We start from the raw sequence: 23,191 nt of genomic DNA, 5'->3' as shown, positions 1-23,191 counted from the left end.
AGTTGCATGTGCTTGAGCGAGATTGGATTTTCTAATAAGTAAGTGCTACATGCACTCGCATGTGAATGTTAACTAACTCAGCAATGTTTTACAACTGTAGAGTTGCAGTAATAGCATCGCAAGTAGGCTAAGAATACATAGACAACGAATTGTTGTAAAATGTTATTTATCTTTCGTTGTGAAATACTATTCTAAAGAATTAGATCAGTACTCACTGCAGGGAGTGAAAGAGAGCGCATTTTCTCGTCCGTCCGTGAAGTCACGGACTGACGGACGGACGGACATGACGAGCACAATAGCGCATTTTTTTCCATAAATGAAAAAATGCGCTAAAAAGGACGACAAGTCACAACTGAAAATATTCAAACTTGTATCACTTTCTCTTTCCCGTACTTGATCTTCTTTTACCAGGAGACCGGTTACTTCATCATCGTTCTTACTGTATAATTGTGAGTTTTCTTCCGGTGCATTACGAGTGGCACTCGTTGAAGTAGCTTATTTGGATATTTTGATTTTGTTTATTGATATCTATTCGCCTGTCGAGGAGCCTCTAGCTCCTCGCATTACTGAGAAATACCTTGATAAGACCGTCTGATCACATAATATATATCTATTGAAGTAAATTACATTCAAGAACTTGTTAGTTCATGAAATATAAAGATAACAAACAAAATGTTATCTGAAAAAATTATTAGTTCATGAAGCAAGACGATTGTACAGCTTTTTCTATGCACGCGTAAACAAGTTGTTCTTTCGACCATTACATATACTACATTTTAGAGCGGCAATACTCTCTACAGTCAGCATTTCCGTATATATTTAGAAGTTAATGATTGAACTTTGAACCGCACTCAGGCTACACCTATCCATATGCACTGCTATGTTGTACCATTGCTTCACTTGGTTCACAAATCATGCAAGTAACTCGCTGCATATTTCATGAAAGAAAGCAAGTCTCAGTATAAAGGTAGCGGAATATCCTATAGCTTGAACTTTGTAATCCGCTTGAGTTGCAGGATCAATATTTGTCCTCGATAGCTGTGCCTGTCCTTTATTGCTAGATTAGACTTGAATTTCTGGTTGATATTTCGCGTGGTTGTTGGTGTCGCAAATGCGTTTAGGCAGTGTTGACACTCCAGCGCTTGTTGAGTTGTCGCGCCCTCCTATAGTGACCATGAACCTAATTGAATGCTGACTCGGTATCGTATCATAAATACGCTAATTGCATAACATCGTAGCGCTCTGTGTTGACGTTGATAAACATAGATACGTTCTCGAACTGGTACGTAATAAGGAACTCTGATGGCTATATACACTTCTGATATTAATATAGTTTAAATTATTTCGAAAGATGATCCTATTCTATTTCAGTCCTTAACTGGACACATTGCATTTCTTTAGTGTGAAGATATTAATAACCTTGTGTAATAATGAGAAATTAATGCAGGCTACCGTTTCTATTTCAGAGCTGGCACGACGCATCAATGTCGTGCCAGTCCTGTTTTATTATTAAGCCCTCTTTAATTGTTTTATTATGTTTTTTATTATTATGAAGTCCTGTTTTATTTGTTGCTTCGCTTGACGAAAAACGTTTGAATAATGTCGACGCTGTTGAAATTTATGGCTGATTAGAATATGATCAAGGCCTTGGCTTTAATACTGATTTATAGCCAAATTTTGTGTAAGTAAACTCAACTGTCTTTTCTACTTACAGGTTTTGTACTTTACATGCGAATACAGATTTAATGCATCTTAGTGTCGCATGGACTTCGTGCGAAATGCTATCCAATTCAGACATAAACAGATAGCTGTTATTTAGTTATTTTTTCGTCGTAAGTCAGGATTTTTCCTTAACCTTGAATGAGCCTGCGTCTACCTAAGGCTGAGCTTACATTCCGTTCAATTTGTGATACCGAGTCCTATACTCTACATATACTCTAAGTCTCAATGTGCCTTAAACAATCTTTGCCTTCATCGCACACTTCTTAAGCCTTTTGACTAGGTACCTTAAAAATACCCAGAAGTTAGTTATTCACTTCTTCAGCTTAGTTAGCATATGATGCCTGCGGTTTGGGCGTTGAATTTCACATCGCATTGAGCTTTTTTGAAGAGAAATATTGTACTTGGTGGTTTCTTCGACGCCCTTTCGGTCGTTGTATCAACGATAATAAGGAATAGAAATTCCGAAGTTTTGCTGTCGTGAAACACGTCTTCTTATTGAGCATCTACTTGAATATCCGTCATGACCGTTAACACAGAAGAAGACGAAACTAAGTCCGAAGGTGGCAATGAGAACAGTTCGTCGTCGTCAAAGCTGCCTTCGTCCGTTGAGCCGCACGCCATTGCGTCGTCAGACACCAGAGAGGATTCACCGAGGAGCCGAAAATCCCGACATGATAACGACAGCCGCAAGAGCTCCACGTCTTCTGGTTCTCAGGACGAACTTTCAAACTCAGTTGTTCCACTTGAGTTCTCGTCGCCTGTCGTCTCAGCTATAGATACGCCTGAGATAGATACGTTATCTGCTGCTGGCACAACTGATACGCCCGTTGATGCTACAACTCTAACGCATTCAGTCAAGCCTAACTCTGATTCAATTACACAAAAAATTAGCCCGAAATGTGATGTTAGTAATGAAGCCAGAATAATTTCTGATGCTGTTTTAGCCTCAGAAAATCCCGTTTCGAACTCTCCTGCCACTCAAGATGCAGGCGGGAAGTCAGACACCATAGCAGTTCCCATCGCGAATTCATTGAGTTTGAACAACCATCCGAAACCCGAAGATGTGGTCAGGAACCGTAGCTCTAACTCCACGCCGGCCGCTCTGTCGGCAGAGACTGACGGACTGGAAGACACCATGAAACCCAAGAGGATTTTCCAGCGTCCTCCTGAAGGGGAGTACGTAACGGCTGGGGAAGAGGAGATGGACGAGACTCCTGCACCTCCTGACCAAGTACTGCCTCTCGATGGCGGCTGGGGGTGGATGGTGGTCCTAGGGTCATTCATGATACACGTCTTTGGTGAGTATTTGGCATATGAATTGTAGGAACTTATTATTTATCTCAATGTAATTGGATTCCTTATGTTGGTCCTAATTTTACCTTGTTAACTGTAGAGATATGACTGTACTTTGATAACTGCGGGAACATTTCGCAGCATTGTAAGTACCTAGGTAGGTACTCGTAATTCAAATAAGATTCATAATTTTGCCATGTTTTTATGGTATAATTTAGTAGATCGAAAGACTACGTTTCAAAATGTTATCTGTCCCGATGTATACCTCTTGATACAGGAACTAAATGGACTCCTCGGTGGGCACCCAAAAATGCGCAGGTCCAGCCTTTCTTTTCTAGACCAAAAAACATTTGCCTCGTTACACAGCATTCACCTTATTTATTTGAGCAGTGGATGCTTAAATACACTTAATTAGCACCAGGTTAACTTTGTTCACATCAAGTGGTTGGTTGGTGTGCTTATCGTAGCCAGTAATCACGTAACGAGATCACTGGCGCACAGCTTATCTGCCCAGCTGACCCAAATCCTGCATAGGAATTTCAAGGAAGCGCGCTCTCCTTGATGACTAATGACGCGGCGCCGGTGCTCGCACGCCGTGGGCCGTTGTAGGCGTCCGCAACTATTGATCGTATGATGAGCTTCCTTTTATGGCCTAAAACAATCAATGCGCAAGCTGTGGCCTGCATTGCTTGACGCAATCTGCAAAGGGTACCGGTGAACAGTAGAGCTTGTTGACCTCGATTCCTGCGGATATATACATATATACAGAACCCTTCTTCATATAACATGATTTTTTTACCTTTGCCGAGCATGCGACTATCCTCAAAATATTATAGCAACCGGTTATAAATCGGATAAAATATAAAGGTTTTATACGTTCAATTCAGACGGAACTAATTCGTAAGGCCTATGAATCTAGTGCTTAGGCATTTTATCAGTTCCATATTTTGGTTTGTCTGCTTATTTTTCGCTTGCTATTAATCTTTTTTGTGACGTGCCCTCGAAGTTCGTTTGAACCAGACTTCACGATAAATGCTTCGTAGAATAATAATAATAATAATAATAATAATAATAATAATAATAATAATAGTAATAATAATAATTTCACCATGACATTCACATCTGCAGTAGCTATGGATGTTCTGACGTTTAGGGTCGAGCGCGCTGACATTGATTCACCGATAGTTCATTCACCGTCATTGACCTCTGTGGTCCGGAGCCGCAGAAACACTTCACTGTAATATCAAGTAAGCTGGTCTCTGCTCCGGCGTTTACGTGTCTATTTACATGGCAATGTTCAAAGAATATTGCGTTCCGCTCAAATTTTTGCGTCAGGGTACACCTGGTGATCGTGGAGTTAGTTTTAAATTTGTATTTTTAATGGGGAACACGTATAAAGTTTAGGCTCTTGTAGTGTAAATTCATAAGCGGGAGAAAAATTACGTATTCAATGATTTGCTTGCTTATCGAAATTTTCTCTTGTTATTTGCCTGAAAGATTAGCTCTTATTAATCAGCCCTTAAATTTTAGACAATCTTTAGGGTCGTGTCGATCATTAGCCATTCGTGGCACAAACTATAGAAATAATGTTCTTCAATTCCTTTGTCAGAAGTATTAATGATGTACTAGACCTGCCTCCGTAGGATCTGAGGGCTTCCTTCATTATGTGTCATTATCTTTGCAATTCATTATTTGAGTCTGTGAAATAACGAGTAACGATACTTTATTGATAAAAAAAAAGATATATAAACTCGACTGCCCAATCTTTGAAATCTCATAAATGTTGGAATCGTTAAAACTTTGCATATAAACAAAATCTAATTTGCTTGGCAAGATCAAAGTAATTACATTGTCGGGAAGACGTTTGGCCTGAGATCACGTCTTGCGTGACACAAAAGACTTCATTGAGGTCGGCTTGGCTAGATTTCTGCACGCAGGCAATTCAGGAGCGAGACTTTACTTTAACGCAGCTCCTATTTTATCTGTTCTTCGATTGTTGCGTTAAATTAAATAAACATTACATATTTTTACCTGATCTATTGCCACATCTTCTAGAATGCATCCATCTCTAACACTTGCTATATTTTTCTATTATCTCATATTTTTTGTCCATATTTGATATAGGCTGTCAGATGCTGAGTGCAAGAGGGTATTTTTAAATCCTCCGCATGCGAGCACGCTAAGAACTATAGACTTGCCTCAGCGATGGTCGCTTGTCTTGCGTCATGTTCATAGACATAGTTTGGCAGCGTCAATGCTGGTTGTGGTGGCGGTGGTGGAATGTGGTAGTGGTGGTGGTGGTAGTGATGGTGGTGGTAGTGATGGTGGTGATGCTGCTGCTGCTGGCGATGCTGCTGATACTAGTGCGGTTGCTGGTGTTGGTGCTGTCTGCTGCTTGTGGTGATGCTGCCTGTGTTGCTGTTAGTGTGGTGTTGCTACCGCACTACGTTGTCCCTCAACCTAAGCCGAAGCTTTTCAACAATCGGACGAGGAATGTTGACACGAACAAGCAAGAAAGAGTACAAGACGATTCCTTCGAACTGTTTTTTTTAATTGTGCAAGTATTTCGAGTTCAACGTAATAAACATACGAATGGGGCTCGCATGCAGACATTATTTTTCATGAAAATACGTATGACCGAGTTAAATGAATTATCTGAAATAAACACGAAGTTTATTTAATGTGGTGATCGATATTATAAAATTAGAATAATTGACGGTTTAGAGAAGAACTCACCTCTATTCTCGTTTTTATTGCTATGTAAGTCGTGTACTGTAAATAAATGTAAGATTAGAATGCAAGTCGCGGTTAAGGCCCCCGGCAACGTTGATTTCCTGTGAAGCGCCTCGTCGCGTCCAAGATTCTTGGCCGCTACTCGAGCGCAGTTTTTACGAATCTAACGGCTTTTCCGTGTTGGGTACAGTGACACTATTCTTCCTGTTTACGAATCTAATAGTTTAATTTGTGGTGTGCACAACGCTGCTTTTCTTCCTATTTTATTTTTACCTGCTTTATTCGACTTCTAATTCTTTCTAATTACCCTGTCGCTGACCGTTGCATGACCGTTCGTATGTACTCCAATAAAAATGATCGTTCACTTGTAAATCTCCATTCAATTTGATCAACATTGCAGTATTGATCAATCAATATTGCAGTACTAGGTACTACAATGTCCGAAATATCCTAGGTACCAATTTCTACTTTCTTCTCTCTGGTCAACAAACTAATTGAATTTTGTTCGTGAATTTAAATTTTGCTTGTAAATTTAAATTTTGTTTTCATAATATCTGCTCATTTATTCTAACTTCGAAAATCGTAATCCGGAAATGTGCATTCCTATAGTTTTTAATAACGAACATTAATTGTGAAGAAAGCAATGAGCCATTATTTAAATTGATTCCTGATCAATAAGTAAAGTTTATTTTTACCTGCAGGAAGAATTTTTGAGCGTTTAGTAACACGTGTGTCTATGTGACATAGACATATATGACTAAACTAGTCCTATAAGTCATATGTATAGGACTTTTGTATGATATTCATACATATTAATCCCACTTGGCTTGACGTCAAAAGCCCCGACATGTGTCAGGGTTCATGAAATTCCCGAAATTTCAGAAGGTTGTTCATATGCTGCCACGTGCGTTACGCTTGCCAAGAAAACCTTCAACTTTTGCTTAGTTTATTGTCATGTATGGAATGTCGTCGGTTCCTTGGATGCACGAGACAATATGCGAGTCTAAATTTGTTATAGTAAATGCCGAGTATATATTGTATTTAGAAATGAAACTTCTGATATAATGTCGAGCAATCCCTATTTGCCATCAGTTAGTTTTATTTCACAGCGTAATACGTTGTACTTTTAATACAATTGTAATAAAGCCCTTATTGTACGTAATCTATTCTTTCATAAATGACATAATTTTTACATTTGGTTCTGGGAGACACGAACCAAGCAATTAACATGTACGGTGTTCCTGGACTATAAAAAATTCAGACATGTAACCAAAATGTGACATCATGGCGGAAGACACTTATTTTAATAAATGCTCTAGTACTTAACCAAAGAGTTCGCTTGTTAGTGCATATGTTTGAAGTCTGACTCCGCAATTATGTTGGGGCTGTTAGGCGCGTATAAATATAATATATACCTATATATTATACTTATACCATATATATTAATATATTATACTAATTTATAAAGGCGCTAGTATAATATTATGAATTTGTTAAGATTACGTTTTTTTTTGTCACTATCCCATTATCATTTAATAAAATCATGTACCACCTTTCTGTTTGTCCAATTGTCGCCCGCTTTGCTGTTTATCTTTTATGGGCATTTGCTGGGAAATAATTTCTGTCATTTCTTTGATCTTATTATTAAATTGCTACGTGTTGTGTACTATGTGAAGAAAGAATAAAGAATAAAAGAATGAAGAATCCATGATACGGCCACTATAACTTTATCGGGGCTTGTCAAAACTTAACTCAAGTCTTTAGTCTTAACTTAACTTAATTACAAGTATCGGGGTTACAGTTTTATAACTTTTGAATTAAATTTTATTCAAAATGGATTATGCAACTTTTTCGAAATCTGACTCGAGAGTTGAAGTGCGGTTTTCTGTTCTTTTAAGGTATTTTCTTAATTGACGTTACTCAAGTTTGAAACGAATTACGATGACAACTATATATACGGGCTCATTGAAGGATTTTCAAATCTCAAACTATACTGCCCGCAAGTTTAGTATATAATTTAAAATATCTGTTAAATATTAAAAATGATGGTTTTGAATAAAGTAAAACGTATTTTCATAGAATTTCTAAATCCGGGTTAAAGGGTGGTCACTTGTTTAATAAGAATTTTGACAGATCTCTCTCGAAGTGACTTATGATTAGTTCGCGAATTATTGTAATAGCAGGAAAGACTATTTGAAGATGAAATTATGATGGTAAAAGGATCATTTAATCGATCCCAAGCTATACTCTGATCGCCTGTCATATATAATCCAAACTTGAATTTATGTTTATGTAAAATATTATTGATCATTTTTCTTTAAAGTAAGATTAGCGCCTGTCGTGAGGCACTGGGTGCTGTGTATGAACACTGTACTCAACTGTTGACAGTAAACGTTGTTTTGGGTAACATTACGCTCCCTGAAAATACCAATCAATTAGACTAACCACACAACGAGTTCGTATTGAAATGTGCGTAGCTGCCGTGAGTCGCGACGCGTAAGTTACGCAGGCCGTCGAGCAGCGATATCGATCGGTGCAGCGTACGCCTCGGCCAAGGCTCCGGCGCACGAAGCTTCCTTATCTCCTCAAGTGATGGTCTATAGATGTTCTTATCTCTGAAGACACTTCTGTCAGAAATCAACATGTACCCAAGTACCCACTTGAGAATAGGTAAACTTTCAGCTCTGCAGCTAATTGAAAGAGGGAAATTACACCTTGTAAGAACTCATATTCATTGGTCATATTTTTATATAAAATGTGTTTTTGCAAATGGAGAGTAAATCCACCTGTAATTGTTTAAAATGAATAAATTTTTCAAATCTATGAATTAAAAAAAACTCATGATGTTTTTTTATTGACATCTTTTCATATGATCGCTTTTCATTTATTTGCTCTACTGAGTAGCAAGTGACGATAAAATGCATATGAAATGTATATAATGAAATAATTTCTCACGCTCCGTATGACCAATCTGCCTGCGTACAAAAAAGCGTTCAATTAAGCCAAACACGCAATACATTTTCTCCGTACTCTGTTTTAATGGCCGACGCAATCTGTTGAAAATGCAGAGCTATCAAAAAATAGTATTAGCAATTTGGTACGGATATTTGAATAATAATACTCCAAAACCGTGCTAAACAAAAATATATCACAGCGAAAGCACAAGTTTGATATCGAACAGTGATGTTTTAACCCAAATAATAAACTGATGATATGCACAGCCTTTCCGGTTCCTAACCTTTCACAATTGACGCAACAATCGGACGCCTGCAGTATTTCCAACACCGTAATGTGTCGACGCAAGCTATCATTGACCTAATAACTCATAGCTCAGGGCTTATTGGTTTGCGCGACGACGTTTCCTTTGAAGAGTATACTAATGCTAGCCTCGCTGCACGCTACTGGGCATGTAGCTGCTGCGTTTACTCATGCCGACACTGTACTCTCATTCTGTTTACACCCGCGATAACAAACGCGTTCCTCGTCGTTATGCAATCAGTCTTCGTTACTCGCCTCACCTGCGCTTCGTCAACCGTCTCGACAGTTGCCAAGCTCTCACTCCACTCCCGCATCACACACGCTCTCGACCAGTATTATCCGTTTCCTCAGTCTGACGTCACATGTGTATTGTATCACATATTTCAAAAGGGATTAAAGTGGCCAATAGCAAATATGAATTTTAAATGGACAATTTATTGGTTTTGTTCGCCTTTTGTGTGGTAAGTGGGGATGATTAAACAGCTGTAGTCTCGGCTGCAGTGAACTGCAGCGCGGCGCTATCTCATCGATCCGGTCATGCGGTGACGTCATCATCGGAGCGCGCTCGAACGCTCTGCGTCTCACTTGAACCTCGAACGTTTGTTGCCGACCACGTCACCTAGTTACGTTCCTGACGTGACGGCAACGTTTGTTGCCGAGTAGTACGTTTCTGACGTGAAGGCAACGTTTATTACATAGATATAGAATATAGTAATGTACCTTACGTGATGACGTTTTTTTGTCAATAGCACCAGTCGGCGGTAGACGAGTGCAAGCTCTTGTATTCAAGTGAATCACTCTGGTCGTGAGATAAGACGTCCTAATTTGCAACCGAGGGCGACTAATGAGGTTGTATGGACTGTAAAAAAGCTGCTAAATCTATCTTGCTGAAGCAATAGCTAATTGAAATTGCTACAACATTACTTCCTCGTTTGTCCAATTCTAGGAATAAATTGCTTACTGTTAAATATATTGGGACAATAGCCAAATGCAATAGCTGCTACGTTACTTGCTTGTCAATGCATTAGTTGTTGAGCTGCAGCCAGCTCATTTCCTTGTTTGTGCAGCATCTGGGGAACGGCTTCTACTTTGATTTATTATGGTCGCTTCATTATTTACTTGTTCATGCAAGTTCTGTAAAAACTGAAGCTGCTTAATTTAATTGTTGGTTTAATATATACCGTGCCCGAGTAAATAGCAGCGAATCCCCTCATTTGTTGGCACTATAGCTGGACAAACCGCAGCTGTGGAACGGTAGCTTTTATCACTCATTCTCATAGCTCTCCAAAAATGAAGGCAATAATAGTTCATGCGTGAATATTCAGCTGGGATTTTCCTCGTGTACGTTTTACGAAAGGATCGTGTTAATATTTAGCTACCTCATTCTCCTTTCACATTTCCTTGTTGGCGTAAAAGCGAAGATTATTAGAATTATTCTATGCTCTACTTCGCTCGTATCGATGCACTGCATCTTGGATAGGGACTGCTTCTGTGCATTTTTTACACTTTAGTTAATAAATCAGAATAACGTAATACAAACTGACAAGTAACAAGACACACACAGAAATTTTCTCATATTGATATGATTTCGTCACTCCAATCTTCTTTGGTTTTATGGTTAGTGATGTAAAACTTTTCCACGTATAAATCAGGTTTTAAAATAGTTTTGCAGTTCTTATATTTTTTCATTCATTTCTTAAATAATTTAGTTATATATTTTTTAAACATGGACGAAAACATATAATTTATTTATTATATTAACACGACCTGCTCACCGACCGTTAGTTGAACACGACCTGTGGACGAAAACATATAATTTATTTATTATATTAACACGACCTGCTCACCGACCGTTAGTTGAACACGACCTGCTCACCGGCCGTTAGTTGAACACGACCTGCTCACAGTTAGTTGAACACGACCTGCTCACCGGCCGTTAGTTGAACACGCCCTGCTCACAGTTAGTTCAACACGACCTGCTCACAGTTAGTTGAACACGATCTGCTTGCCGTTAGTTCAACACGACCTGCTCAGAGTTAGTTGAACACGACCTGCTCACAGTTAGTTGAACACGACCTACTCACAGTTAGTTCAACACGCCCTGCTCGCTGTTAGTTCAACACGCCCTGCTCGCTGTTAGTTCAACACGTCCTGCTCGCTGTTAGTTCAACACGCCCTGCTCGCTGTTAGTTCAACACGCCCTGCTCGCTGTTAGTTCAACACGCCCTGCTCGCTGTTAGTTCAACACGCCCTGCTCGCTGTTAGTTCAACACGCCCTGCTCGCTGTTAGTTCAACACGCCCTGCTCGCTGTTAGTTCAACACGCCCTGCTCGCTGTTAGTTCAACACGCCCTGCTCGCTGTTAGTTCAACACGCCCTGCTCGCTGTTAGTTCAACACGCCCTGCTCGCTGTTAGTTCAACACGCCCTGCTCGCTGTTAGTTCAACACGCCCTGCTCGCTGTTAGTTCAACACGCCCTGCTCGCTGTTAGTTCAACACGCCCTGCTCGCTGTTAGTTCAACACGCCCTGCTCGCTGTTAGTTCAACACGCCCTGCTCGCTGTTAGTTCAACACGCCCTGCTCGCTGTTAGTTCAACACGCCCTGCTCGCTGNAAGCCTGGAACCTATATCCTGTCTCTTATACACATCTTGCAAATGGACATTTTCCAAGCAGTTATCTTCCTTTATGATAAGTGTTTTATCTTGTTGTGTGCTAAATTATGAATTCTATTTCTGGCCATAACTTCATCGTCATGATTCTTTGTGCTCCATGAGGCAAGCTGTTCTACCGTCGTTCTTTAAGAATGAACGAGGAGTTTGCATGCTTCTTGTCCGACTGTATTAGATAAACAAGCTAGAGCGTTTTATGAATGATTCATGCCTGTAGTCTTCGAAGGCTCTACGTATGCATGGATAAACTGTAAACACATTCCATAATCAATGAGACTATAAAGAGCTGTACTGTGTGGCAGGCCTATGTATTGGGATCCTTTCAATGTAACAGTAAAATGTTTGCTTGCCTCTTTCATTCTGCGAAATAATCTAACATTTGAATTCGGTCCTAAATCGATGGCGCGCTTGTACGTTTAAATCGTTCATGATCTTGATTTATTGATAAAGAGACGAGCGATATCGCGACTCTCATGTCGTCACGTAACACCGTGCATATACCACGCACACTGCACTGTCACACTGTGCTGGTCACTAAACGAGAGTGCGCGTCACTAAGTGTGGTCACTAAGCCTGCGTGCGCGCCTCACTAAGCATGCGTCACGACGTGTGCGCGTGTCACACTAAGACTAAGCGCGTGTATGTTGCAGCGGACGGCTTCACCTACACGCTGGGCATCTTCTACGTGTACCTGCTGAGCTACTACTCTGCCACCAAGGCCTCCGCCGCATGGATCGTCTCCATACTCGTGGGCGTCACCATGGGTTCAGGTGGGCATACATAGTGTCACTGTCATCAGTAATACTGGGATGTGTTGCCTCGCTGTTGCAGTTCATAGTGAAGTATATTGCATGACGGCTTTTCGAAGTCACCATGGGTTCAGGTGAGCATACATAGTGTCACTGTCAACAGTAATACTGGGATATGTTGCCTCGCAGTAGCAGTTCATAGTGAAGTATATTGCATCAGGGCTTATCGAAGTCATAGGTTTAGGTGGGCAATTTCTCGTTTTTTTTGTCATCAGCATTACTGTGGTTTTTTTCAATGTTTTCATCAGCAATTCACTGTGTAACATTTTACAGTGAAGTATGCGGGCTTGTAATGTACAGTTCATGAGGGTTTGTGGGAGCCACCATGGAATAATGTGAGCTTCAGTAGTGTTACTCTTATTTTTATTAGAGTGAATTACATTGTACGTTACATATTACATTGCTTCTATCACTATATCGGCGGAGCAGTTTATAGTGAAGTATTTTGCATGAGGCTATGTCGTGCTTGTGCCACTGCTCCGCCTAACTCGACATGCACGACGTCAAGTAAACTAACATCTAATAAATAATATTTAGTTTTTATTAAGCTTTCAATGTAATATAAAATAATATCAGTAACCTTGATCGATGCAGGCCCAATCTCCGGTGCTCTGGTGAACAAGTTCGGATGCCGCGTCGTGACCATCATGGGAGCTGTCCTTGCCAGCATCATGCTATTTGTGTCTATCTTTGCTACCAACATCTATACGCTCTACTTCACCATCGGCATCGGTGCGGGTGAGTACACGCTCTACTTCATCATCGGCATCGGTGCTGGTGAGTCTACACGCTCTACTTCATCATCGGCATCGGTGCTGGTGAGTACACGCTCTACTTCATCATCGGCATCGGTGCTGGTGAGTCTACACGCTCTACTTCATCATCGGCATCGGTGCTGGTGAGTCTACACGCTCTACTTCACCATCGGCATCGGTGCCGGTAAGTACATGCTCTACTGGTGGTCCAGTGGTAAGAGTTCAAGTACCAGGATTGAAACAGTGAGTTGCGTGACCTGCAACAAGCTGTGAATGTTCTGCGATGTTAAGAATCGGCGACAGGTCAAACTGCCCAATTACCACGCTGTCACCGCTATACTATTTCATCTTCTGCAGTTTCTTCGTTTTACTCAACTAGCAGAGCTAGGCGCTTCGCATACACAAGCATGTTATTGCAGGTCTTAGCCTGCGTATACTACTGTAGTTCATCTTCTGTAGTTTTTTCGTTTTACTCAACTAGCAGAGCTAGGCGCTTCGCATACACAAGCATGTTATTGCAGGTCTTGGCCTGCGTGTACTACTGTATTTCATCTTCTATAGTTTCTTCGTTTAACTCAAGTAGCAGGAGTAGACGCTTCGAATACACAAGCATGTTATTGCAGGTCTTGGCTTCGGTCTCATCTACCTGCCGGCCATCGTGTGCGTGACGCAATACTTCGAGAAGAAAAGATCCTTCGCCACCGGCATCGCCGTCTGTGGCTCCGGCCTCGGCACCTTCGTCTTCTCGCCCCTCGTCGAGTACTTGGTCTGTGCTACCATTGACCATATCCAGTGTTATTTGATAATTAATTATATTATTTATAATAAGTATTGATTATTTTTATATTTTTTACAATTGTAATCTTAATTGCATTATATTTTTTGGTCATCATGTTGTTCAAGTGCTCAATCATAATACTGCATATGCCATTGTTTTTATTTCTTTCTCGTTTTGTTAGTTAATGTATTGCAACATTCCAACATATTGACGAATAATATTGATATCTATGCATTCTGCTTGAATATATAGTTATTTGTAGGGGTTACTTCTATAGCAATATTCGAAGCTGGTCCCTTTTCTCTCGGCTTCTAAACCTGACGCATCTCTTTAACCGCAACGCAATTGCCAATGGCGGTCACGAACGGTTGGACCGTGGAATTTCAAATTTGGCATTGAAATAGCTGCTATTTATACAGTTTAGTGAGGATCTGATTTGGAAAATTTGTTTAGCTTAAGCGTGAATAAACTGAAGACTCGTAAAGATCCTGGTCTATGTCGCTGAGTACTTTAAGTTGGTAACGTTTTGCTGTATTTTAATCGTTCCGCAATTGAAAAAGAATAGTCAAATTTGTGATTGGTAGTTTGATAGTAGCGTTCTATGCGCAGATCGTGACGTACAACTGGAAGGGTGCATTGGTCATCATCTCGGGGCTAATGCTGAACTGCATCGTATTCGGTGCCTTCTTCCGGCCACTAGAAGACAACTACCCGCGACGCAGGTATGTGCTTAACCACCACGTCCTTGTGGTGGAGGAGGTGTTGCTTGACGTGGGTGCTCTTGTAGCTTGACGTGTGTGCTCTTTTAGCTTGACATGTGTGCTCNGCATGTGACTGTCACCTCTGTAACACAGCCTCGAACAGGTTACTGGCCTGTAACAATGGTCTGCATGTTGCTTGCTCATTAAAGGGACAGTTGACGAAAGTGCCCGGCGAAGGACATAATTATTTTATTGAGGGTCGGTCGGCTGACAGCCGTACCACTGTCGAACCAAATTATTCAGCATTTTTATGCACTGCGGAATGACAAAGTGATTCTCTGTAATTTTCTCCTGAAATGGTTCAGAGTGCAAGTCAGTTTGGTCAAAAGTGAATAATCCATAACACTTTTATTCACCATATCACATCGGAAGGCTGCAAGAGTATGAATGACACGCAGTGGCCGTGCGACTGCGATATTAAAGCCTGATGAATAAGTCAGGATTAGTTTTCTCGGACACATCATTCAATAGAAAAAGCGTTTAAATTCGATAGTAGAATCGTATTTCAATTTTGAAATGCCTTATGATTCAACGTTAGGTATTGTTATACCCTCGCTCCATGTACCTATATCATAATGCTATAGGCTTACCACCCACTAACGAGCAAATAACATCGACCGTCTGAAGCATACAATAGATACGAGCAGCAGCTTCTAGACACTCGTGTTATTCAAGCGATGTTTGTGTCTCTAATATTCTCACTGACAGCGAGAACTCTTCGCAACAGAATGTGTATAATTTATACAATAAGATACAAAATACTGCGTTGAAATGACAGTTGAAACATACTTAAGCTTTAATTATATACAGATTAAAACTTCCTCCTTTAGTTGCAAGTTGATTTGTTGCTACAAACTTGTGCTTAAAGAGTTTCTTTAGTTGAATTGTACAATTACGTATGATCAACTGTTACGTTAAGGTCGAAGTTTATCGAAATAAAAACTTATTTACGATAATGTAAAAATTGAATGAAATCAAAACTTATTTACGATAGGGCAGAAGTACGTAAGATCAACTGGTAGATTGCGTAGACTCAGAAGTTATTTACGATATCATAACCTTCATCTGTCGCCCCTAGACCTGTGCCGGCGCCCAGTGCCCCCGACGCCACCTCGCGCCCCCTCCTGCCCAAGCTGCAGGTCGGTCTCCGTGCTCACCAATATTAATTAATTATTGGGGAAAGTAATTGTATTTTAGGAAGTGATTGTAACTGTGATAACAATGACACACTGTAATGATAATGGAATGTTAATGGTGGAGTATCCAAATGATGAGCATTAATATTATATCATCAGTTGTCTCGTGCATAAAGTGACTTCTATGCCACGCCTGGGAATAAAATTATTAACTGTTAAATATCAACGATTGAACAAAATATACTACGTTTATTTCATTTGGTCCTCGAGTGTGAAATTGACCCTGACTTAGAAAAAGTTTTGTTATATTTAAGTGTGATCATATGTTTTATCGACATAGTTCATGCATCACTGGATATATAGCACCTCTCATCACAGTATCACTCTACAGTCTACAGCACCACACAACTCCTTCTGCATTCGTGTCAAGGTTACGCTCAAGGGTCAATCTTACCCCAGCTGATGGTACCCGGTGCCCTAAAATTACGTTCTATATCCAATAATTGTGTAGTCCAGCGTTGAATTTTGTGTCCTCAGGTATCGCAGACGCTCGAAGCCCTACCGGAGTCACCAAGTAACGTCAGCTTAGCGCAAAAAATCTTAGGCTTCCGACGACGAAATTCGAAGCTTCTTCGTCCCTTCTCCGTACCCAACGACGAGGCCGACATGATGCGTATCAAGTCCCACGGCTGCCTCAACCCTACCATCCAGTCCCTGAGGCAGTCCGAGGCGCTCAGGATGACCGTGTCTCAGCCCTGTAAGTCCCACGGCTGCCTCTGTTCCTGCTNCCCGACCATCGAGTCATTGAGGCAGTCCTATAACTCGGCGCTCTGATCGACTGCGATGGGTTCAAAAATTTGAAGTTTGTTTGGAGTTCTGTGTTCTGTCCCGTCATTTCGAAGAGTAGGAAGCCAATTTAAATACTTAAAAATGTTAAAATTTCAAAAATGTTGAAATTTCAAATGAAGTCCTAATTTTTAGATATTCTATTTAAAAAAATTTGCTAATCAACGACCGTTTCCGCTTCGATAGTGTACTGGATAGTTTATATACAATTAAAAGACTTGATAATTTTGTTTTTATATCAGAGCAACGAGTTATGGTTGTTCACGCTGCGGTCATGTATCTGAACTTACTTCTATGTATTCACAAAGCATATATATGCTTCAATAGTCTCTTGCAGTCTAATTTTCCATTAAATAATTTGATGATTCTGATTTGTGGTTACGCAGTCCATAATTAATAAATGAAGAGTTTTAAATCTCCATTTATTGCTGAGCTTGGCGCTGTAAGAAATAGATACACATGGTCAATAATTTCAATATCTTAAATTTAATAATTTAATTTTGCTTTATGACTGCAACCTATGATGAGGGCGTGGCTTGTGCAGTGTTTGCTGAGGTGGAAGCTGGGGACCGCATCCCAGACCGGAGTGCCGCCAGCAGGCCACTCAGCGCCCAGTCCCACATCCTCGACAGGAAGGATATCTTCTACAGAGGCTCCTTGTATAACATTCCCGAGTACAAGTGAGGGATCTATAGCACTCTTGTCTGTACACGTTTGCTCTACTTATATGACGTGTACTTGTCTGCATACTTGTCTGTACTTATACAGTTTACGCTTGCTATGCTTCGATCGTCTAATATATAATTAAGCGACCTCAATTCGACCAACTCGACCACATTTGAATCCGATTCTATCAAAAATATTCCGCTTTAAAGATTTTTATTTGCAACTCTTGTTTGTATATTTTCTGGATATATTTTGATGTGTCGATGGAAAAAAAATAGTATCGTCAAAACTTTCGCCCATATCATGCGCTCCTCATTTTCCAGTCAAATGCACATGTATTGCATATTCCCCTCTTCATACCTTCATATTCTCAAATCAGTGCATAAGTTAACCTCATTTGATATGAACAGGCAAGACCCGCAGTGCTACCGCGAGTCTGTGGTGCGACACCACGACGTGGAATGCGTCGTTCAGAAGCAGCAGCGCAAGGTCTGGTGATGGCTGATATCGCATTCTCAGTTGCTTATGAAATACTTCTGCTGTCAATTACTTCTTTGATAATAAATTATTGTTCGACTAAAGTAATCTACATTCAAGTGATTATGCACTTGATAAATCAATATATGAGACTTCACTACCAATGCGTTGCTTGATGAACCGAATTTCGAGGCAATGAATAATTTTGACGTGGTAGGCATGCGGGTGCGTGCCGTGCTCGGAGGAGGCTTGTTCAGCGCTGTCGGACCTCACGGACCTGGGGCTGCTGGCTGACCCTGTCTTCCTGCTCTTCGCTGCCTCAAACTTCCTCACCTCCATAGGCTTCTATGCGCCCTACATCTTCATTGTGGTGCGTGACCGCCATCATCATTTGTGATGCAGTGTGCATCAATTGTATGGTGTTGTATCTCTTGAGTGGTGATGCAGCAATTCCAAGTCTCGACTTTCTCACCCACACCACATAAACGCTTTCGAAATTACGATGATAGTTTCTAATGACGTACTGAAGTTTCTAGCCTAAACCTCATTTAAACAATCAAATGGTTCCAACAAAATCTTCCCAAAACTAATTATTTCTTTTCTCGCCTGCACCTATTGACCTCTTCTATCTCGTGTTTTTTGCCTAAAGAATACGAACTTTTTACATGACCATCGTAAAACACGCTTATTTGCTATATTTGTGCTTTTCATTGGCTTGGAATACCTCGACTAAACAAATTTAGTCTTCACTAGAAAGTTTTCTCTTGCAATAGCCTTCCTTATTCTAAGAGCCATGCTTCAGGATCGGGCGCTGGAAATCGGGATCGTGGCTGAGAAGACAGCGACGCTGCTGGCAGTGGTGGGCATCTCGAACACCGTCAGCAGGGTCGTGCTGGGCTATGTTGCAGACAGGCCCTGGGTGAACAGACTCTACGTCTACAACTCCGCCCTCACCATCTGCGGTCTAGGTAACTGCATGCTCACCATCTGGGGTCTAGGTAACTGCATTCTCATCATCTGGGGTCTAGGTAACTGCATTCTCACCATCTGGGGTCTAGGTAACTGCATGCTCACCATCTGCGGTCTAGGTAACTGCATGCTCACTTTTGTGGTATATGTAAAGACGATGATTTGAAACAGTAGATTGTAGGTAGAAATCAACATTTACCATCCGTGATTCTAATGATGAATGCTGGCAACAATTTTACAGCGACGTGCTTGAGCATCTGGATGAACAGCTTCGGGGGGCAGTGCTTCTACGCCGTCATGTTCGGCGGCACGTCGGGCGCCTACGTCGGCCTCACGTCCGTCGTCCTCGTTGACCTCCTCGGCATGGAGAAGTTAACGAACGCCTTCGGTCTCGTCCTCATGTTCCAGGGCATCGCGGCCGTCGTGGGCCCGCCCATGTGCGGTAAGTCCTCATGTTCCAGGGCATCGCGGCCGTCGTGGGCCCGCCCATGTGCGGTAAGTCCTCATGTTCCAAGGCATCGCGGCCGTCGTGGGGCCGCCCATGTGCGGTGAGTCCTCATGTACCAGGGCATCGCGGCCGTCGTGGGGCCGCCCATATATGGTGAGATGTCCACCTATGTGTGGTGAGATGTAGCCCAATAAATACATTTCAAATATAGAATATTCTTATGGATTATGACTTGTCACACTCGTGTGTTGTAAGACACCTACAGATGCTTGTCGGCCCTAATTTCATGCGGTCCATGCACGCACGATCTATAATGAGATTGTTCACATGTCATAGTATCGCCTTCAGGCTCGCTCACCGTCATAACACTCCTTGTTCACATGTCATAGTATCGCCTTCGACTTCCCTCATAACACTCCTGGTCGCGCCACAGGGTACATGTCATAGTATCGCCTTCAACTTCCCTCATAACACTCCCGGTCTCGCCACAGGGTCGCTCTTCGACCTCTCCCAGAACTACAACAACACGTTCCTGCTGGCGGGTGCCATGATTGCCGCGTCTGGCGTGATGCTCTTCTTCACACCGTGCGTACAGCGCTTCAAGCAGCGTCGCCAACGAGCGCCTGCCGACCACGACTGCACCTGCGACCTCCCTGCACATAGCGTGTAGAGGGCGCTGCTACGGTGTTTAAGGCTCAGCGCTCGGTGCATGACGGCATGTTTTCGTTCGCCTCTGTGAGGTGGCATTGCTGCAAGTTTGATCCTCCGTCTGGTCGTTCTCTACGCCCTCTGCATCTGAAGGCCTAGCAACGTGTGGAGTCTTGTGGGATGAACGGCTGCAAGCTGACGCTGGTAACTTAATGACTCGTTTGACCGAAGTTAATTCAGAGTCAAAAATGCTTTACGATTTCGGCTTCACACTTAATATTATACTAGTACGAACTGTTCGAGCCCTTTGTATTGAGGTGTCGAAGATGGGGTGAGGGATTTCTAAATAGAGAATCACGCTTCAAGCCTATGAGTACTGGTTCCACGTTCAACCTTGAATGTGTATTGAGTCCGTAGTTCGTTAAGTGTCATTTGTTAAAGTTTAGTCATACTTCATAAGTTGATTTTTATTGTACATAGAGCACGTAAACCAAAAGCGGCACTTGCAAACGGTTTATAGAGCTTATACGATGGCTTCAGCAAGTTCTGAGTACGCGAGTGTCCAAGTGTCGTATAAATTCGAGTATTGGCAATACTATATGTACATGGTATCAAGTGACGGGCGAAGTACAGCATGCTATAACAAAAAGGACATGTTCGTCGATGTCAACCATGATGTTTTTCAGGCTTGGAATGGAGATTTATGTTCGAATTTATCAAGAACTATGAAAAGCTGTTTGTTTCAGTGAAGTGCGAACCTTATTGCGCTGTATTCAGTCACTGATACCCTGCGCAATGAACGTTGAACTGCATTCAAACTGAAAGCAAGCACCGTGCGTACTGCATGTTTTACGCACGCATCGTGCGCGCTGGATGCGCTAAACGTTGCAGACATATTACATATTATTTTACCAGCACAAGTTCCTTTATGGTATCCAGCATTTATTTAAGCTAAATGCAATCTAAGTAACGAATTTATCCTTGCGAATAGTATGAACACAGACGAAACTGAATGCCTAGTTTGTATATGCCAATAAATATTCGGCGACATAGGTATAGAGGTGATCGTCGCGTGCCAAAAACTTGTTTATAGCAAACGGCGTTAATAACCTTATATTGACTAAATAATTACCTACGGATTCTATTTGAATACAACTCTACTGATTTAAGGACATGAAATATCGTTTTTTACTTGTGCTCAGGGTAGTGGAAATCATAATGATGATGTTCAAGAAGGCATCCATTATTTACTCCCGTTTATAAACTTAATTCGTACATTTTTTATTACCCTTTTGGTGTAAAGTTGTTTTTGGAGGTCAAATGCACTATTTAATTTCCATATGATTTTGTTGATGCTTCGAAACGATTAGGAAGTGATTTTATGTCTTGAATAAACCATTTATTTACAAGATGAAGCATGGGTTGCCTCTTGGTCAGGCTAAGTGTTGACACTGGTCTCTTCTCTCTTGTATGAGGAATATTTCCGCTCAGGTTTGGTTTGGGTAGAGAAATTTTACGAAGTGAGTAGGTTAGGCCAGAAGAAGTTAGGACGGAGTAGATTAGAACAGAAGCTGCATGAGCTTGATTAACTTTGCATGCTTAAGCGGTGGCTGTGGACATACGGTGTTATGACTGCTGAAGCATTTGACTTCAAAAGCCGCTATGGCTTCTGGCGTGCTTAACCCATGGAAAGAAATATGAACTGAAGTTTGGAGTTGGGCAAAACTGTCCTCCGTCATGCATGCCAAATCAGATCTTCCACCATTTCGGATGGCCGATATTGCTGCTATTTCAGTGAAAATGGGAAAAATTATATGCTCCCAACCACTCCACATCGCATCTGGCGATAACGTTCTGACATACGTCCGGTTCAGAGGCCGAGACACAAAGTAGCTTCGAATATTGCACTAAAAGTAACTCCACTAATGACTAAATTTCTGGAAAAGGCACGTGCTTATCAGTGTTGTGCGTTGATATGATGAGCCGTTACAATATTTCGACTAATATTACGGTAACCACATAAAAATCGTATACGAACAATTTGTTAACTATAATGATAAGAATAGTTATAAAAATGATCGAATATAAAAGCTAAGAAAACTGCCAGAATATTAACTATTTCTTAAGAAAGAAAACGTTTCGGAGTCTAGCTCCATCGTCAGTTCAAAAGTTCAAAACCTATAAGAAGAGCAGAAACAATTAGAAAAATAATTCATATCAAAGATGAAAAAGATAAAAACGTAAATTGACATAATAAAAAACAAATACACATAAGGTGACAGGCCTATCTAATAACAATTTCAAGGGGATAGGAGCTGAAGATGGTTGAATTAGTATTAATTCAACCATGGGAGCTGAAGGCTGCATTTAAACTAGGTTTCTGTTTAAAAATGTACAGGGATTCTAAAATCCGTAGATCAACAACACCGGTCGTGTAAGCTAGAACTCTAAAATCACTATCGGACACTGGAACATTGCACTGCACGGCATGGACGCGCACAGCTGAATGAGGAGGATGCGCAAGTAATGTTCCCGTTCTAAAACTTCTGCCCTTACGCTCCGCCAGCCTACTGTAAAAATTGCTAGAAGTCATACGGACGCAAGCTGATGCGCACTGCGCACAACTGTAACTATATACTAGGGACGAACGCGTAAAAAGAGGGAGAGCATCTTTATACTTGGAAGAACGGGCCGATTTTGAAGTTATTCACAATATAACTTGCAGATTTACATTCGGAAGATATTTATTGATAAAAACTTTCAATTCCTTAGCCATAGTCTCAGCTGCTTTACCGAAGTAGGGAAAAGAACAAAAAATCAGGTTCATACCGTCACAATCGGGAACAACTTCATTATATTGCCTAGACATGAATTTCCTAATTTGAGTATAAACCAATTGCGACGGAAACCAATTTAATGAAAAGATGCTGCGAACTTACAAATTCAGTGTGCATAGCATTGAAAGTTGAACAAATACGGAAGTCACGATTTAATAATGTTTTGATTCTATTTAATTTTGAACGTTTGACGAAACGTTTTCATTCTTAAGAAATGGTTAGTATTGTGGCCGTTTTCCATTGCTTCTAAATTCCTGATAAACTTGCGATTTAAGCAATCTAGTAAATTTAATACTTATAATCGAATATAAACTCGACGAAGGGAGAGAGGCGAAGATGCCGAGACCGTAGCCGCTCATGGAGGGTATACTAGTTCAACCATGGTA

The 23,191-nt window shown here is 41.1% G+C and overlaps 1 protein-coding gene across 2 annotated transcripts; it reads left to right on the top strand.

Moving 5' to 3' along the window:
- Positions 1–1,714: 1,714 nt before the first annotated feature.
- On the top strand, positions 1,715–21,243 carry LOC108682624. 2 transcript variants are annotated; one of them, XM_018171828.1, is made up of 14 exons: positions 1,715–3,020; positions 12,326–12,445; positions 13,079–13,222; positions 13,863–14,005; positions 14,627–14,739; positions 15,857–15,917; positions 16,452–16,671; positions 17,305–17,440; positions 17,837–17,915; positions 18,121–18,273; positions 18,706–18,871; positions 19,114–19,280; positions 19,334–19,367; positions 19,812–21,243. In XM_018171828.1, the coding sequence occupies exons 1-14, from the start codon at positions 2,243–2,245 to the stop codon at positions 19,988–19,990; spliced, it is 2,493 nt and encodes an 830-aa protein (XP_018027317.1). In that variant the 5' UTR covers positions 1,715–2,242; the 3' UTR covers positions 19,991–21,243. The 2 variants fall into 2 exon arrangements, with proteins under 2 accessions (XP_018027317.1, XP_018027316.1); XM_018171827.1 differs by lacking the exon at positions 19,334–19,367 and having other exon boundaries at positions 19,114–19,314.
- Positions 21,244–23,191: the final 1,948 nt, after the last annotated feature.

This window comes from Hyalella azteca, unplaced genomic scaffold, assembly GCF_000764305.2.
Source record: "Hyalella azteca isolate HAZT.00-mixed unplaced genomic scaffold, Hazt_2.0.2 contig3210, whole genome shotgun sequence".
NCBI classification, from domain to species: Eukaryota; Metazoa; Arthropoda; class Malacostraca; order Amphipoda; family Hyalellidae; genus Hyalella; species Hyalella azteca.
The sequence above is the reverse complement of the archived record's forward strand: the minus strand, read 5'-3'. Positions and strand labels throughout refer to the sequence as shown.

Coding starts and splice junctions, on each gene's coding strand:
- LOC108682624 (XM_018171828.1), top strand. CDS start 2,243: ATGACCGTTAACACAGAAGAAGACGAAACTAAGTCCGAAGGTGGCAAT. Junction 16,672..17,304: donor GATGACCGTGTCTCAGCCCT/GTAAGTCCCACG, acceptor TGGCTTGTGCAG/TGTTTGCTGAGGTGGAAGCT. Junction 19,368..19,811: donor CGTGGGCCCGCCCATGTGCG/GTAAGTCCTCAT, acceptor GTCTCGCCACAG/GGTCGCTCTTCGACCTCTCC.